At 55.1% G+C, this 16,586-nt stretch overlaps 1 protein-coding gene across 1 annotated transcript; it reads right to left on the reverse strand.

Moving 5' to 3' along the window:
* Positions 1 to 387: 387 nt before the first annotated feature.
* Positions 388 to 14,284, reverse strand: FCSK (fucose kinase). The gene is made up of 23 exons (XM_007940418.2): positions 14,203 to 14,284; positions 13,715 to 13,866; positions 12,884 to 12,934; positions 10,922 to 11,047; positions 10,552 to 10,624; positions 10,023 to 10,120; positions 9,556 to 9,636; positions 8,828 to 8,947; positions 8,452 to 8,623; positions 7,956 to 8,068; positions 7,300 to 7,401; positions 7,014 to 7,184; positions 6,526 to 6,590; positions 5,683 to 6,053; positions 4,858 to 5,068; positions 4,518 to 4,684; positions 4,204 to 4,425; positions 3,679 to 3,822; positions 3,406 to 3,525; positions 1,616 to 1,803; positions 1,429 to 1,528; positions 651 to 874; positions 388 to 474 (listed from the first exon to the last, which is right to left on the reverse strand). Exons 1-23 carry the CDS (start codon positions 14,282 to 14,284, stop codon positions 388 to 390), a joined length of 3,240 nt encoding a protein of 1,079 aa, XP_007938609.1.
* Positions 14,285 to 16,586: the final 2,302 nt, after the last annotated feature.

Consider the following 16,586-nt stretch of genomic DNA (forward strand, 5'->3'; position numbering starts at 1 on the left):
AGGCCAGAGAAAGGTCTGAAAGGGCTTCTTCAGGGCCAGCCTTACCACAAGACCCCAGCCATAAGGGCCCTAGTGGAATGCAAGAAGGCGTGGCCCAAGTTAGGCCACAGGATTTCTAAAGGCCACAGAGGATACTGAGCTTAAAACTTTCCTGTGTCCAGATGGGGCAGAGGCTAAGCCTGGGCCCCCGTCAGCCTGGTCATAGTCCTGTTCCCAAGCACTGCCTTTGCTGTGCCAAGTTCCAGAAAGGCTGGGCCTAATCTCAGCTTAACTTCCTTTGGAGGCCTATTTCCAGAGGTGGGTGGGGAGAAGGGGACAGTGAGTTCCTGTGGGGTGAGGGAGCCACAGGATTTCCCCTCTTGCAGATAAACCTCATGCGAACGTTCATCAAATCGAGGCCCCCTTCTCCAGGAGCTGCAGGCTTAGGCCCTGAGTGTCCACTTCTACCAGGTGGATGCTATAGTTCCCGAGGCCCTGGGACAAAGAACAAGAAGTGTTTAAAAGGCTTTGGACAAACCTTGGGTCTTCTGGAGGGTGGGCAGAGGCTATAGGGCTAGAGGGACTCACAGGGGTAGCCCCTGATTAGCTGGTGGGCCTCAGGGAGGTCTCTTGCCCCCTACCATCTACCGCACTCTGACACCACCAGGTACCTCGACCTTGGCCAGCACAGCCTCCAGAGCCGCCTTCTGCCGTGGCTCCTTCGTCAACAGATAGAGGAAGCCCCCGCCGCCTGCCCCTGCTAGGCTCTGGCCATGCACGTGAGGCGCCAGGACGTCCATCATCCGTCGCACGGCCAGGGGCTCACACCCTGGAGCCATGAGCTTCTTCTGTGCCCAGTATGAGGTCAGGTACTGGCCCAGGAGAGGCAGGCTTCCTGGGGTGAAGGCAAAGGGAAGTGATGTGCCTGGGCCAGGGTTTCCACTCAACGCCTATTTGCTGAGTGAGGCACTACCTAACCAGTGTCATAGTTAAGAACCTGGGCTCCAGTGCTGGCTGGAAAAGAGAAGTAAGGAAGTCTACCTCACAGGGTGGTTTTGAGGATTAAGGGGCCCAACACAGCCGGCACAGTGGCCAGCACACCGTATTCAGTGAACCGTGTGGCACACACTTGGAAGCCTGCTTGGCTCTGAATTTCCTGCAACTCGGCTATGGCGCCAAGCCTCTTCCCCCATCTGCTTTGTGGTGGGAGGAGAGGGAGCTGGAGGGCCCTTCCATGATATAACTTTTGTCTTGAGATAGGGCTCCCGTGCAGATTTGAGACCTTCAAGAGGTTAGACAGACAGCTTCTTTTCCCAGAAGGCCTACTCAAGAGTTCCTGTCTAGTGGCCTAACACTGGGGCCTGTGCCAAGCCTGCAAAGGTCCTGGCCTCTGAGACTCAGAAAGCAGGCCCTCCTGCTGCCCTGACCACCCCTAGAAGAAGCTCTTACCTTGTCGGAAGGCTTTGGCACACTCCTCTGTTTGCTGCACCAGACTGTGGGCATTCTGCACCACAGCAGGCAACCGGGCATACCAGCTCCTCAGCACATCCTGCAGACAGGGCAGGAGAGGTGGCGTGAGGACCTGGGCCCAGCTGAGCCACCTGCCTCCTTCCTCCTAGGACCAGGAGGAGCTCACCTGCAGCAGGTTTCGTGCCAGGCGGGTCTTGCCCGTGTACACCAGGAGCAGGTGGTCACTGAGCTTCTGGATGAAGCCCTCAGGCACAGTGATCTCCTCCACCTCCACCTTCAGGGGCAGCTGAGCCCGGGAGCGTCCCACCTTGATGCCAGGTACCAGGCCACCCACTTGGTCCTGCCAGCCGCCTCCTACAATTCCAGGACCCTGTCACTACTGGAGTCTTTCTGGCCCAACTTCACTCTCCCACCCCAGGCTCCTGGCCTGCACCTCCACCTGGGACCAATGTGGGAAGACAGCTTCCCCTAACTCCAGCTGGGGCAGGTGGGCTGTGCAGCTTCTGCCCCCAGCCCTGGGAGCAGAAGGATCGCAGCGAGGTAAAGGGTTTCACTCTGGAGCCAAGCCTGGAATTTATAGTTTCGTTTCAGATACTATGTGTGATTGGAATTGGGTAAACCTCAGTGAAGAAGATTTTACATTAACCTCCCCTGCTCTGGAGTTCTAGCCAGAGGTGGAGGTGATACCAGCCTTCCCTGTAGCCCAACAGGCCGCTTGTTCTTTGTCTTTTCTGATAAGTGTTTATATTGGAAAGTGTGTTAGCATCTCTTGTCTCATGTGAGATTGTTTACATCTTGTTTTAATAATGAGAGCATTGAATAATGATCTCTTTTCCCCTTGCAGCTATATAAAAGTCATAAAACTTGAGATGGTTCTGGGACACCCCTCAGTATCCGAGGAAGGGCCAGCAAATATTTAAAGTATAAAATGCAAACAGCAGGAGGCATCTGGAACTTTATGGCCAGAAAATGGTGGTGTTCCCAGAAATCATGCAAAATGCCCAGAACTCCATAAATATGCCTGCCCCTCTTCTTCAGAACATCGGAGTAATTACACATCTCCCTTGTGTGCTTACTGATCAATGTCCGCCTCCGATAAATAAGATGACTTTTGAGGACAAGGATGCTGTTTTTGCTGATTTTATCCAACACAGAGTGGATACTCAATACATAGTTGTCTATGGACTAAATAAAGATTTGACTGGTATACCCCAAAAGAAAACTGAAAAAATCTCCCCATCTGCCTCTGTTACTAATGACTACTTATTACGGGATGTGAGTCATTATAAGGAAAGGAGGATCTGGGCTGCAGAGTGGCTGGAAGATACACGATCGTCCACACGTCTTTGTGCAAGTTTCCTTCCCAGAGTCCTGGAGGCAAGACCTGGTGTCTCGAGGCGAACAGGACACCCTAGGATCTAGAACCAGACAAACCTCTGGCTGCTCTATGTTGGGCACTGACTCCTAGGGGCCCCTGTGGCAAAGAGGGGAGAGAAGTCTGGTAACATTCCGTTACCACAGCCACGTGCCAAGGTGGGGACAGAGGGTGAGGACAAGGGGAGAGGCACCAGTGATCATAACCCAAGGGACGGGCAAGTTTCCAGAAGAGCAGGCCTGTCCTGTCCCCTACTCCAAGTCCCTTCTGCCCAGCCTTCCCTTAAAGGACAGCCCTGGGTGGGGATAGAGTCATGAAGAAAGGCACCTGGTGCCCAATACAAGTCCTAAGTGCAGCTCTGAACCTAGCACTTAGTAGGTGCTCACAAAACATTAGCTTCTTTTAAACATTTCAAGTTGAAAACCAGCAGAGGGTCAGAGTCAGTGCTCAGATGATAAGGAGCTGTAAGCATTTTAAGGGGCAGAACAGTTAGATGGCTGTTTGCAAATCCCATGCAGATCCAGGGGAGCCTCCGGAGACCCTTGGGAATGTGCCAGTGGCCCCCTCCACACAGGACATACCTGTGGTGAGCACCTGCTCTAGGTGCAGCACTGCATGGATCAAGGCCTCTGTGCTCATCGCCCGGCCAGCGGCCCGCTGCAAGGCGGCCAGGGCAGCACCCGCCAGGATGCTGCTGGTGCCTGCAGGGAGTGGAAGCGGGTGCCAGGCATGAAACAGCACTACTTAGTCCTGCCCCACTCCCTCTCTGCTGGGCAGGCACTGGAGAGGGGGAATGGAGTAGAGCCTGGAGGGTGGGGGCGGAGGTGGTGGTCAACAAGGGCAAGGTCACTCACCTAGGCCAGAACCGTGGGGCAGTTCGGACCAGGTATGCAGCTCGAAGCCACCCCCAAACGCATGCAACAGCTGATCACTCAGTGGGAGCTCAGAGCAGACACCCACAATCCCCGCACAGATGAAGACCGCCTTCAGCAAGGCCCCTGCAGACGGACAGGCCCCCAGCCAGGAGTTTGGTCTCTAAGAGCAGAAGAAGACACCCCAGCCTCGCTGTTTCCCAGCCCATTGTGGGGCTCATTTGATGGCACAAAAGCCCAGCAGCATGCAAACTTTATCCCCAAAAGCCACAAAAGGCCCTCTGAGCTCTAGGTCACAGGGTGTTCCCCAACATGAGCAAATGTGTCATCTGTAACTTCCTGCACATGCATGTGCCTAGACAGTTTGCCTTTTCCTTCAGGCCCCTCAACCAGACTGGCTGGCCCCCAGCCAGGCCCCAGGTCCATGGAGAGGTCTGCAGGTTCCACCACACCCCCTAGCTGGCTGTGTGTGCCATCCCTACCGCAGATGTGCAGGGGTGCCCTAACCTGGGGCATGGGGCTGGCAGTAATCCTGCAGGTCATCCAAGCTCCGGCACACTAGCTTCACGGCCATCTCGTTCTGCCGAGGCCCCACCGCCAGCCTCAGCTCTGGTTCAGGGATGCGTCGTGCTCTGGCCCCAATGGGCCGGCGGCCATCCACTTGCACGGCCAGGCCTAGCACAGCCCCACCAAGCTCATAGGCGAGGGGCGGCGTATCACTCCAGCCACCTATGGCAGTGGAGCAAAACCAAGGTGGCCCCAGTGGTTGCTAGACTGACTTGGGGTGGCCAACCTCACCCTTAGCCCTAGAAAAGGCTCACCAGAGAAGTCCACACGGGCCGGGCACTCAGCCACCACCCACTGCCCAGGTGCTGGCAGCTCCACTGGCTCCGTGGAGACAAAGTGCTGGGCGGACATCACAGCCTGGCGGATCAGGATCTGCCCAGCCCCCTCATAGTGGCGCGCGGCTCGCACCAGCAAAGCTGGTCTGCCAAGAAGAGGGGGAGAAGTGGCAGCATGGTGCCCCAAGTTGGGGGCAGACTGCCTGGGCTTGGGGACTCCACTGCCCTGGGTGACCCGAGGGAGTCCCCACCTCTCTCTGGGCTTCAGTCTCCAAGGATGGCCCCTATTTCTCAAAAGGTTCTGATTGTTAGCACCCACCTGCTCAGCCACTTGTCCCGCTCCTGGGCGAGCACCTCCACACCCCGTGCCAGGTCACCACACTCCAGGTACGAGAAGGGCCGAGTCCACTCAGGGTTGGCGGCTGGTCCACTCCTCAAGCCTCCACAGCCCCCGGCCATGCAGCCCAGCACATCCGCCACACAGGCCAGTGCCCGCGCTGCCACACCAAGGTCTTGTGCACCAGCTGCCACTGAGGGACCAGGCGTCAGAGGGAGCTGGGAATGCCCTCTGCCCCAGAGAAGGCAGCTACTGAATAGTCCCCGAAGACTCCAGGCTCTCCACGGCCTTGCTTTTTTGCCCAAGATGTTCCCTTGCCAGTAAGTGTACTCCCTACTCCCCTCCCTGACAAAGTTCTAATCTTGCAGCCGCAGCCCAAATGTGCCCCTTCACCCCAACCCAGGATGGTTAACAAGTACGATCAAACTGCCTGTGTGGCTGTTTGTGAATGACTTAACGGGGACAATTTTCCAGTTGCTGGGACCATTAACAAGGTATCACATATGAGCTAAGGCTCTGAGCCCCTGGGGAAATCTTCTAGGACCTCAGGTAGAGCTTGCCACACCCCTTGGGGCTCCACCAGGGCTCTTTCACCCGCATCCCAGCCCCAGTGCAGCAGGCAGGGTTTGCTGATGCTCGCAGGCTCCACTGGCTCAGCAGAGGCCCCAGTCTCTGACCCAGTGGAAGTAAATTCCAGTTGCCTCCGAGCCCTGCTTTAAAGTCTCCCTCCCATGACTCCCTCCCAAGCACCCTGAGGGTGATGGCCTGGAGGTCCAGCTCCCCAGCACTCATGGCCAGCATACTCACCCTGGTCCAGCATGGCCAGCAGGGGTCCAGGGCAACCCTCACAGACAGCGGCGCGGATCAGCGGACGCAGGCTGAGGTCCTGCCGTGCCTCCAGCACTTGCCGCACCTTTTGCAGGGCCTGGAGGAAAAATAGGTCCCGGCGGGAGGCCAGCGTGGCAGCCCGGTCCAGGCATGGCTGCAGCTGCTCCCAGGACAGACGCCAGGCGGCTCGCCAGGCCCGCAGGGCCTCACCCCCATCCTCCTGGGGGTCCAGCATCCATAGCAGGTCCCGGGGTCCCAGGGCCCTCGAGGGATGGAGCACGGGGAAGAGGCGGGCATTGAGAAGGCAACGCTGTGGGGGAGGTATATCCAGGTCCCACAGGTCCCAGTCTCTGATGAGGGGAGAGGGCACATTAGAGGGAGGGAGGTGAGGCTCCTGTCCTCTCACCAAGCCCTGACCCAACTGTCAGAGGTCTTCAGCTGAGAGCTGGAGACAGGACAAATGCCTCCAGCTGCTGCCACCAAGAGGCGGCACATGGCTGCACGACGTGAGGAACGCAACCAGAGTCACTAATTGCACAGGGAGAGACTGCTGAACTCGCACGCTCTGCTGTGCACACTCTCAACAAAAATTATTGACCAAAAAAAAGCTTACATCCCCGGTGGCAGCTACACCTACATGGGAGCAATTTCTTCAAGCCTGAGCACAGCCAGAGATTTAGGGGTGCCCAGGGAGGGTGCTAGAGAGAATCAGGCTGTAACCCCCAGGAGTGGGAGGGTAAGGGGCCAGGTGCCACTCCAGGCCAGGGGAGAGATAAGCCTCACAGAAACCACCCAGCCCACAAAGGTCCATGGACACCTTACCGGATGCCTGTCTTCTGGAAGAATTCACTCCAAGGCATATTGAGATACGTGCCTGCCCCCTGTCTCTGGGGAAAGAGAGAAGGAAGCCATCAGGCTGAGGGGCCACAGAAGGGATTAGGGCTATGAGGCCAAGTAGCCGCTCAAGAGGGGCAGGAAGAGAGACATGGATACTTAGTGTTTCAAGCCCTGAGACCCCAACACTCCTGCCCCAGTGCCTCGAATCTGGAAGTAGAGTCCTAGGTTCCAGGCCTGATCCACCAAAACTGGTGTGTGGCCCAGCCTATGAAATGGGAATGAAACTCCCCACCTAGCCCAGCAGGGTGGACAAGACATGGGGAAAAGGCATGTTGAGGACTCTACCCCATCCTCAGGCCAGCGCTCAGAGAACCCTAGAGTGCTCTCGGACACCCCGCAGTGCAGTGGGAGCTAGGACCCCTGGAGATCCCCAAAGCCTGAAGATGGAGGTGGGGAAGGTGTAGAGCTCCTACATCCCAGCTGTCCTGACAGCCCGCGAGGGTGAAGACCCGGCCCGGGGAGCCGTGAAGCCGCACAAGGTGTCCCCGCAGGATGAGCTCACGTAGCTCTATGCCGCGCAGTGCCTCAGACTGGGCTGAGTCCAGGCCACTCAGGAAGCAGCCGGGGCCGATGTGAATGGGGCCCTGGAGGGGGAGAGGGCAGGGATCCTGAGCAGAAGCACAGCCCCGGGCACCGCCCCCATAGGACCCCAGCCTCCCTATCCCTGCCCTCCCTCCTGCCCACATTCTCAGGCCTCACCCGCAGGTGGCAATGCTGCAGGACACTCCCAGGACCCAGCCAGACAGAGCCTTCCAGCAGACAGCTGACCACGGAGCTCCCAGCCACCAGGAGCTCCAGGTCCTGGGAAGTCAGGGCCAAAGGTTGTCAGGGCCAACGCAACGTATGCAAGGCCTCAGCCAGAATTCCTGCTGCATCCCATGCCCATCAGCCAGCCAGCCCCCTCTCTGTACCCACCCCAATGCCAGCCTCTGGCCCATTTTCACCCCCAGCCTTCTTCAGGCTATTCCCCTATATTCTCCTTCAGAGCAAATCTGAACTTGCACAATGGCTGTCCCATGACATGACAGCTCCTCCAGAAAGCCCTTCCCATCTGTCCTCCTCAGTGCCACGGCACTGGCTCTGCCACCAAGGCCTATCAAGGATGCCTGTCTCCCCAAGAGAAAAGTTGGGGGGGGTCTTTCTTCGCTTCTCAATCGGGCTGACTTGGATTTTAGAATCCTAACTTGGCCACTCACTGCCTCTGAGCCTCCAGCCCCTCACCTGCAAGGTGGGAATACCACCAGCACCAGCACTCATAACCTAAGCATGGGCCATTCGTCCCCTTCCCCAGAGACCACATCCCACCTGAGCCCAGGTAGCCAGCGGGCATCTGTGAGGTGAGGCAGTTCTCTCACCTCCACCTGAGAGTGCACAATCTGGGCCCTGGAGGTGCCGGGGAGTGTCAGGCTATGCAGGAACTCACTGGCTAGGGAGATCATGTAGGTGTAGCTGCCACCGGGGATGTAAGCTGTAAAGACACAAGGACTGACCCTAACCCCATGCCTGCCGCAGGACCTGTGCCAGGCTAGGCCTCTCGCCAGCAGATGTATCCTCATTGTGCCCTGCCTGGGAGGGTAGGCAAAGTGATGAGGCCATTGTGCTGACAGGGAAGCTGAGAACCAGAAAGGTTCAGCAACTTGCCCAAAGTCACACAGCCAAAAAGCAGGACTAGGACTGGGGCCTAAGAACAAGATAAAAGGAAGAAATGAGCTCTACATAAAACTTGGGTAATGGTCCAATCCATGCCTAGGCTGCCTTCAAGAACCCAGGGACCAAGTGGAGGTAGCCTCAATTCTGGGGTCCTCAATCCCATGGTCTCCCCACCCCCGAGAGCCAACAAGTTGTACCCACCCATGGTGAGGGGCTGACCGCGGAGCTCCCTCCACAGCTCAGCCCGGGCACCCTGCAGATAGCTTGGTGTGCCTGTGTCGCCTTGCCCCATCTCTGGGGGCCGCCCCACCAGGAAGTCCTCCTTGCTGACGTTCCGAGCCATGCACAGCAGGATGTCGAAAAACAAAGACAGCTAGGGCAAGGGTGGGAAACACAACCACTGAGGGCCAGGAGTTGGGCCTCGTTCCTCGGCTGAGCTGGGGCAGTCCCACCCCAGAGACTTTGACCCAGAGAGGGGAAGGGCTAGCCTGAGGTCACACAGCCAGGCATCCAGTGTCAGGGCCAGTGCTGGGGTGTTCTTGTCCCCAGGCCAGGACCCCAGCCCATCCCAAGTCACCTGAACAGGCCGGGCTCCAGAATCCAAGCCCATGTAGGTACAGGCGTCCAGAGGAGGGCTCACGTGGGTGGCCAGAAGGCGCTCGGCAGTCTCCACGGAGAAGAAGGCAATCCCAGAAACCTGGAGGGGCCCCAAAGAGTCAGGTGGGGAACACTGAGCCCAAGCCTGACGCTGAGGCAGGAAGCATACATGGAGATGGGCAAAGCAAGGCCAATTGCCGAATAAGGCAGGGACCTTCGGCTTCAGAGCCTCCAGCACCTAGGCTCCAGGCTCACTTAGGGCAGCTCCCACCAAGGGACCTTTCTGCAGGCACCTTCTCTGCAACTCCCCTTGATTTTCAGGCCTCTTCCCCATCCACGTTCTCTACCTTCCCGTGGTCATCCCAGACTCCTTCCCACCACTCCTATCCTGGTCCTTCGATCAAGAACCTCCCCAGGAGCCTGGTTCTAGGCTTCCTCCCGACCACCTTCCCCAACCCTGCTTCAAACTGGTCTTCCTGGTTTGGAACCACTCCCTGAATTCCAAGGCTTCCTCTTCCTCGGATTCTGCTCCCAGCTGGTCCTCTAACTGTCAAATCTACTTCTCCTCAAATCCCAGTTCTAGACTTTCCTCAGGATCAGGTTCTAGTTTGACCCAGAATGCCTCCTGAAGAAATGGAGCTCTGCTCTGGGCAGCAGGTCTGGCAGAAAGGTCCCCAGAAGCCCCCTCCCTGGGCCTGGCAGCCATACCAGTGGCACCCTCCCATCAGGCCTGGCACAGCACTGTATCTCTGCCTCAGTGCCCCGGTAGTAGATGTCCAAAACGACACCCTGTGTTGGGGGAGAACACAGAGTTAGGGATGGGGGCAGGTGGATCGCGAAGGTAGACACAGCTGCAGAATCAGCATCAGTGCTCCATGCAAAAGCTCCAGATTCCAGTCTGACAGGTACCAGCATCTCATGAAGCTGTTCCAGGGGAGGGGAGGTGACAGGCTTTAAACATCTTCAGCGCCTCTGAGCTGGAGACGAGCGGGGCCCGTGGTCCGCATGTGTCACGTTTGCCAAAAGAGCAGGCGACCATGAGAGCTACTGCCGTGAGAAGGTCCCTCGGGATCAAGGCCACACCGGGAACCCCAGGAGAGGTGGCCCAGAGCATGGAACGGAAGGCTGCCCCAGGTACGCTCAGAGGCCCCACCCCCCGCCCCCAGGGGCTCTACCTGGGAGTCACTGAGGTAGACGCCATGATTCTGAGCGTAGGCTGGGCTCCCAGGAAGTGCGATCACTCTGACTCCTTGGAAACCTTCCCAGCTGATCCCTGCAGGGTGAAGTGGTCAGCAGTCAGGAAGCTGCCTAGGGGCCCCAACCCAAGGCAGGGAGTTTCCAGTCAGGAGGAGGTAAAAGCTCGGGGCTGGGGCATCAGGGCACTCCCAAAGGGAAATACAGTTCTCAAAGCCACCTGGACATTCTCCTCTCAGAGAATGACAACCCCTCTCCCTACCAAAGTTCCTCCACAAAGTCCTGTGGGGCAGAAAGGGCCAGGCTGGAACGACTCTCTCCGTTCTACAGACAAGCTGACTGAGGCCCAGCACGGGGAACCCTGCCTCTTGGTTCAGCTTCATTCTCAGCCTACATAGCTCCTCTGCTGAACAGGACTTGTGGGGTTGGCCCAGAGCCAGATGGAGAGAAAAGGCAGAGCCAGCCTCTGGCTATGGCTAGAGAGGCTGTCCCCGGCGGGTCTCAGCTCACCTGGGTTTTGAGGAACGGAGAGCAGCATGTCGGTGCTGCAGACCCACACACCTGGTGGGGAGCCGGGGCCTAGCTGCAGAGAGAGAACCTGTTGGTGGCCTGGCCCAGCCCTTCCTCTGCTCCCTCACAGCTCAGGCTCGGCCTGCTCGGCTGCTCCAGGAGGTCTCTGGGGCCTCTGGGGCTGAGGGCCCCTCTTCTACCAGTGTGACCAAGACTAACTTCGCCAAGCTCTAGCTAACCCTGGGCACCCCCAAAGCCATTCTCCTCCCTGGGGTTCCCAGTCTAAGCTGCACAGACTATAGCTGGTGGTGTAGTGGGAGAGACAAGGTTGTATCTGGGAAGGCACCCATGGGATGCTGCCTGGCCTCACCCGGTGGGTCATGATATCCAGCAAGCAGTCCAGGTTGCAGACCACAGCCTCCACAGGGGCCTGGGGGTTCTCCACAGGGAGGCAGGTAAAGGCCCGGCCACAGTCATCCAAGGGGAAGTCTCGGCCCTGGAGGGAGCAGAGACTGGTGAGTGCACCCTTGGGACACCAGCCTCGGAACTCCCATCAGCTGAGCCAGGGCGGAAAGCCATCAATCTAGAAGACTTTTTAAGTGTCTTCTTAGTGTTCTTGCTTATAATTTTTTAAATTACATTATTACTGTAAAAAATAGAAAGTTTAGTTACATAGATATGAAAAAAAAAAAAAAAAACCCTCAGACATAACCACCACTACCCTCATTCTAATGTATATCCTGTCAGATCTGCATTCATACATTCTCATAAAAAAATTTTTTTACACAAATGAGACCAACCTGAAAAGGTAGAGACAAAAGAATTGAGTACACACACACACACACACACACACAAATGAGTATAATCAAACAGAATATTGGAGTAAGATGAGGGAGTATACCAGTGTCAACATCCTGGTTGGGATATGCTATAGTTTTGCTAGATGTTATCTTTAGGGGAATGTGGGCAAAGTTCACAAGGGATTCTCTCTGTATTATTTCTTACAAATATTGATCTACAGATGCTTGCAGATCTACATCTTACTGACATCAAGTCCATTGCGACTCATAACGACCCCCACTGGGTTTCCGAAGCAGTATCTTTATGCAAGTAGATTGCCCAGTGTTCCTTTCGCAGAGTTGCTGGCAGGTTTGAACCACCAACGTTCTGGTTAGCAGTCAAATGCCTTAGGCACTACGCCACCAGAGCCTCTTAGATCTACATGTTGTTGTTGTTGTTATGTGCCGTCGAGTCAAACCCGACTCATAGCGACCCCTCCTTGGGCTTCCGAGGCAGTATCACTACGGAAGTAGGATTGCCCAACCTTCCTTCCGAGGAGTGGCTGGTGGGTTTGAACCGCCAGCCGTCTGGTTAGCAGGCAAAATGTCTTAGCCACTATGCTACCAGAGCTCCATAGAGATCTATAATTATCTCAATAAAAAATTTAATGACAAAAATGAAATCAAAGTCAAAATAATAAAAGAGACCAGGCTTATTGGTCTGATAGAGATGATGGAAACCCTGAGACTATGACCCTTAGTCACTCTTTAGGTCTGGAACTGAACTTACCCCCGTGGCTCAAGTTTCAGCCAAACAACAGACTGGCCTGTAAGGTGAACATAATACCAGGGAGGTACAAACTCTTTAGAACAATTAACCATATGAAATCAAAAGGGGAGCATTTGCCCAGGAATCAAGCTCAGAAGGCAGAGGAAAGAAGGGTGAATGGAAGCAGCGATCACGGAAGTGGGAAGAATGCTACGTTGTGGGACTGCAATCGATGCCACTAAATTTGCATGAACTGTTGAATGGAAAGCCAATTTGCTCTGTAAACTTTCACCCAAATCACAATGAAAACTTTAAAAAGAGAGAGAGAGAGATCATTCTATACAAACGTCTACAGCTGGTATTTTTCACTTAACAGTGAAAATGCATTCACTGAGCACTTAAAATGAGCCAGGCCCTGTTTTGAGCATTTACATGGATCATCTTAGCACATTTGTATGAAGTAGGAACTATTGCCTTCTCCTTTTACAGGTGAGGAAACTGAGGCCTAGCAACGGCCAAATGACTTGGCTAAGTTACAGAGCAGGTAACTCTCTTTCTAGATCAATGAACAGCATTGATATCGCTGCCTAATATTCCATCAGGAAGATAATGCTGGATATGCTTAGACCGTTCCCTATGTGTTGGCCATTTAAGTCTGATTCTCCTGGGATTGTACAACAAACGCCCTCACACACACAAAGGTACAGCACCCATAAGAGCCCATCCAGCCCTGAAAACTGCTGTTCCAGCTTTGTGCGTGGCCCCTGCCCAGGACTCTGCTTACCATGTGCAGGATGAGGATCCGGGCTGCCTGTAGGACATCTGATGTGACCACCTGTTGGGGGTGGGACAGCCCTATGAACAAACAAAGCCCTTGGACAGAAGTCCCACACCCAGAGGACAGCACCCTCCAGGAAGGGGCCCCAACTCAAATGCACTCAGGTATCAAAGGAACAAAAGGTAAAGTCAAGACTGGTGGCCACGGGCAGGCAGGGGGCAGCCCTGGCCCCTCCTGGATAAGGGAGCCCAGAGGCCCTCAGCCTGGGCCCGTTTTGAGGGAAGGCTGCAGGCAGGAACATGAGTCTGGCTAGATGACTCAGGGTAAGTCAGCCTCTGGCAACGCACGGTGGTCTCCTCCCCTGCCGGTGCTGCCTCCACCGCCAGCACGTCCGTGCCTGTGACCACCTCACATCCTATGCCAGGGTGTGCCATGCGGGCAAGGTGGCTGGGTACGTGTGGGACATAACCCAATGCAGACACTGACTCGCAGGCTCTGCCCAGAGGGGGTGCCACTCCTCAGTTCCAGCAAACAGACGCCATGTGGGAAAGAGAGCCCAGAGAAGCAAGATCTTCAACCTTTCCAAGAGAAGCCAGAAAGCCTGACCAAGTTTGATATGCTGGGTCCAACTGACAAAAACACACTGGGAAGTAACCTCTTCTTCTGCCCTCCCCTGGATGACAGAGCAGAGATAATTCTACCCACTTGACAGATATGAAAACTGAAGCCAAATGAGCTGGCCAGGGCGATGGAGCCAGAGTTGCTGGGGACATTATGTGGCTTAACCCCATCCCTGTACCAAGGGGGATGTGAGCACAGCACTTCATGGAAACTCACAGTGAAGCCTGCCCGGGCACTCAGGTGTTCAGCAGCCACCAGCAGGGCGTTGAGGGTAGCTCCTCCACTGCCCACACACATCTCGGGGTCCTCCACAGCCAGTAACAACGTCCCAGCGGGGATCCGCTCTCGCTTCTGCCGCACCTCCAGCTCTGAGGCCGGAACACATGCTGGAACTGCCCCAGCCGCCCTGCCCCAGCCTGAAGTACCCGGGTAAGCCTGTGACAGTCACTCCGTTACTTTCTTTGACTTAATAGCTTTTCACAGAGATGCTCATTGGACCCCTCCCCCACTCTGAGGCATCATTAGTCCCATTTTGCAGATGAGAAAACTGAGGCTTAATGAAGGGGCATGACGTGTCTGCTGTCACACAGCTAGGAAAAGGTCAACTCCAAGTGTGCCCAGACCTTGAGGCTATAGTGGTAGGGCAGGGGAGCGGGGGCTGGGGGTTCTACACTCTCAAGAGGGGAGGAGGAAGAGTCATCTACCTCTCTGGAAGACCTGGACACTGTCCTTGTACTGGCACGTCAGGATGATGACTGTCCAATCAACACCCTTGGCCTGCTCCATTCTGGCCAAAGTTGAGGGTGCTGCCTGAGACAGAGATGTGGGTAGATGTGAGAATGTTTTTTCAACTTATTCTACTCCTTTTTTGCTTTACAGTTCTATGATTTTTAACACAGCTGTAGCTTGTGGTCACCACCACTAACCATCACCCCCCCAAAATTCCCTCATGCTGTCCCATTATAGTCAAACCCTACCCGACTCCTAACCCCTGGCAACCACTCATCTGGTCTCCATAGCCATAGTTTTGTCTTTCACAAAAATGTCCAATAAACAAAACATAATCTTTAGCTTCTTTCCCTCAGCACGATACCTCAGAGATTCATCCAAGTTGTGTGTATCAATCACTGGTCCCTTTTAACTACTGAGTAATATTCCACTGCATGAATGTACCAGTCTGTTAATCCATCCACTCAGCCAAAGACATGTGGACTGTTCCCAGACTTTGCAGATTGTAAATAGAGTTATTATCAACATTAGTATGCAGGTTTTGTGTGAACCTAAGACTTCATTTCTCTGTACTAGGAGTGGGATTGCTATGTCATGTCTTAAGTGTATGTTCAACTTTATAAAATCTGGGTGCACGTGATTTCCAATGGAGTGCTGTCTGGAGTGAGGGAGGATGGGGTTTATGTTTGGTCCCACCTAAAGGCAAGGGGAAGGCGCTCTGGTAGTGCAGTGGTTAACACATTCGGCTGCTAACCAAAAGGTCAGCAGTTTGAACTTACCATTTGCTCTGTGGGAAACAGATGAAGTAGTCTGCTTCTGTAAAGATTTACAGCCTTGGAAACTCTAAAGGGTAGTTCTACTCTGTCCTGAAGGGTCACTATGAGTCGGAATTGATTCCATGGCAGTGGCTTTGGTTTTGATAAGGCAGGCAAGGGGTTGCCCTTTTTGGACCACTTGCCCCTCACCATTTACTCACGGCCGTGAGCTAGTGTGGGGAGTTGGTGGGTGGGGGGTGTTATAACCTCCCAAGCCAGGAGGCTCCTTCAGCTGAGCGTAATTCTCTGGAGAAGGGAGCAGCTGTGAGCAGCCAACGTCACACAGCTGGAGGATGCGTGTACCAGCCTGTAAAAGTAGGGACCTCTTCTCCTAGGGGCTCCAAGACAGGGGGGACACAGCTGTCAGCCACCTTCCTCCAGGGCACTTTGAGCAAGCGGGGGAAAGTGAAGAGTTATCACTTCATCCCTGCCCCGCAAAGAAGGGAGGCCCACCCCCACCAGATAGGAAATCAACTCCACTCTGGATCCTCTGGCCTCTTCAAGACCATCTGCAGAGGAGCTCCGGGAGTGCCGAGGCCTCTGCCTGGGGCGGGCCTCCAGCTGTTGGCTGTCATCCAGGAAGCAGCCCACCCCCACCTCTTCCCTCCAGCCCTCAAAGCTCAGTGTGTGTGTGGGGGGGTGCCATCAGAGACCTGCTCTGAACACACTTCACGGTCAGCTGGTGCCCCCGCTCAATGCCAGCAGAAAACCTGAGCCTCAGCAAGTTTCTTCCTGTGCCAGACTCTGCTGCCACCAAGCCTGTGGTTAAAGCTGACATGATACCAGCAGTTAGCACCACCCACACTCCCACGAACTTTCAGGAAAAGCCTCCATCAGTAACAGAAATTGCTGTGTTCCCTGCTCAGCCGAGAAGGGAACTCCAGAGGGGAAATCTGAGCTAGAGAGCTGGGCCAGCCACCTGAGGACAAAGGCATTCCCCAGGACACCCACGTGGCCTTCCTTGTGAAGGGGCAGAAGGGATCCCAGCTTTGTGGCCTTAGGCACCCCTAGCCCTCTTGGGGCTCCTGTGTCAGGGACCTACACCCCTGCTGCAATGCTCTGAATCCACCACCTTGTTCACGCCAAGGTCACGCTTCCCATGGTCTGCTCCCAGACAGTCTGAGCGCAGCAGGGATACTAGACTAGGACAGGCCCACTCACATGAGAGTCCAGACTCCTCTCTGACAGGCCTCCCCAGCACCGCCTGGAACCTGCTTAGAAATGCACCGTGGTCCAAGGCCCTGCTTAACCCATCCCTCCCCCTTCCGGAGCTCCTCCACGCCACTCAGACCTGCAGCCTCCCTGCCTCCTCCCACTTCCTCTCCTTCCTTCTCTCCCAATAAATCTCTTGCACATCTAATCCGGTGTCTGGATCCTACACAGAAAAAAATCACCAGGAAAACTTCTGATCTAATGTCTAAGTACTGTCTTCACCTTTAATATGAAGAAACTGATACTGAAGAGAAAAAATATAATAAAAGCATTTGACCAGCACAATACCACTAATGAAAAGACATAAAGAAGTGCACCAGAAGCACAGACAA

The sequence above is a fragment of the Orycteropus afer genome, unplaced genomic scaffold, assembly GCF_000298275.1.
Source record: "Orycteropus afer afer isolate SDZICR_OR568_19922 unplaced genomic scaffold, OryAfe1.0 scaffold00067, whole genome shotgun sequence".
Taxonomy (NCBI): domain Eukaryota; kingdom Metazoa; phylum Chordata; class Mammalia; order Tubulidentata; family Orycteropodidae; genus Orycteropus; species Orycteropus afer.

Coding starts and splice junctions, on each gene's coding strand:
- FCSK (XM_007940418.2), bottom strand. CDS start 14,284: ATGGAGCAGGCCAAGGGTGTTGATTGGACAGTCATCATCCTGACGTGC. Junction 8,069..8,451: donor CGGTCAGCCCCTCACCATGG/GTGGGTACAACT, acceptor GTGTCTTTACAG/CTTACATCCCCGGTGGCAGC. Junction 3,823..4,203: donor CTGCCAGCCCCATGCCCCAG/GTTAGGGCACCC, acceptor GTCCGTCTGCAG/GGGCCTTGCTGAAGGCGGTC.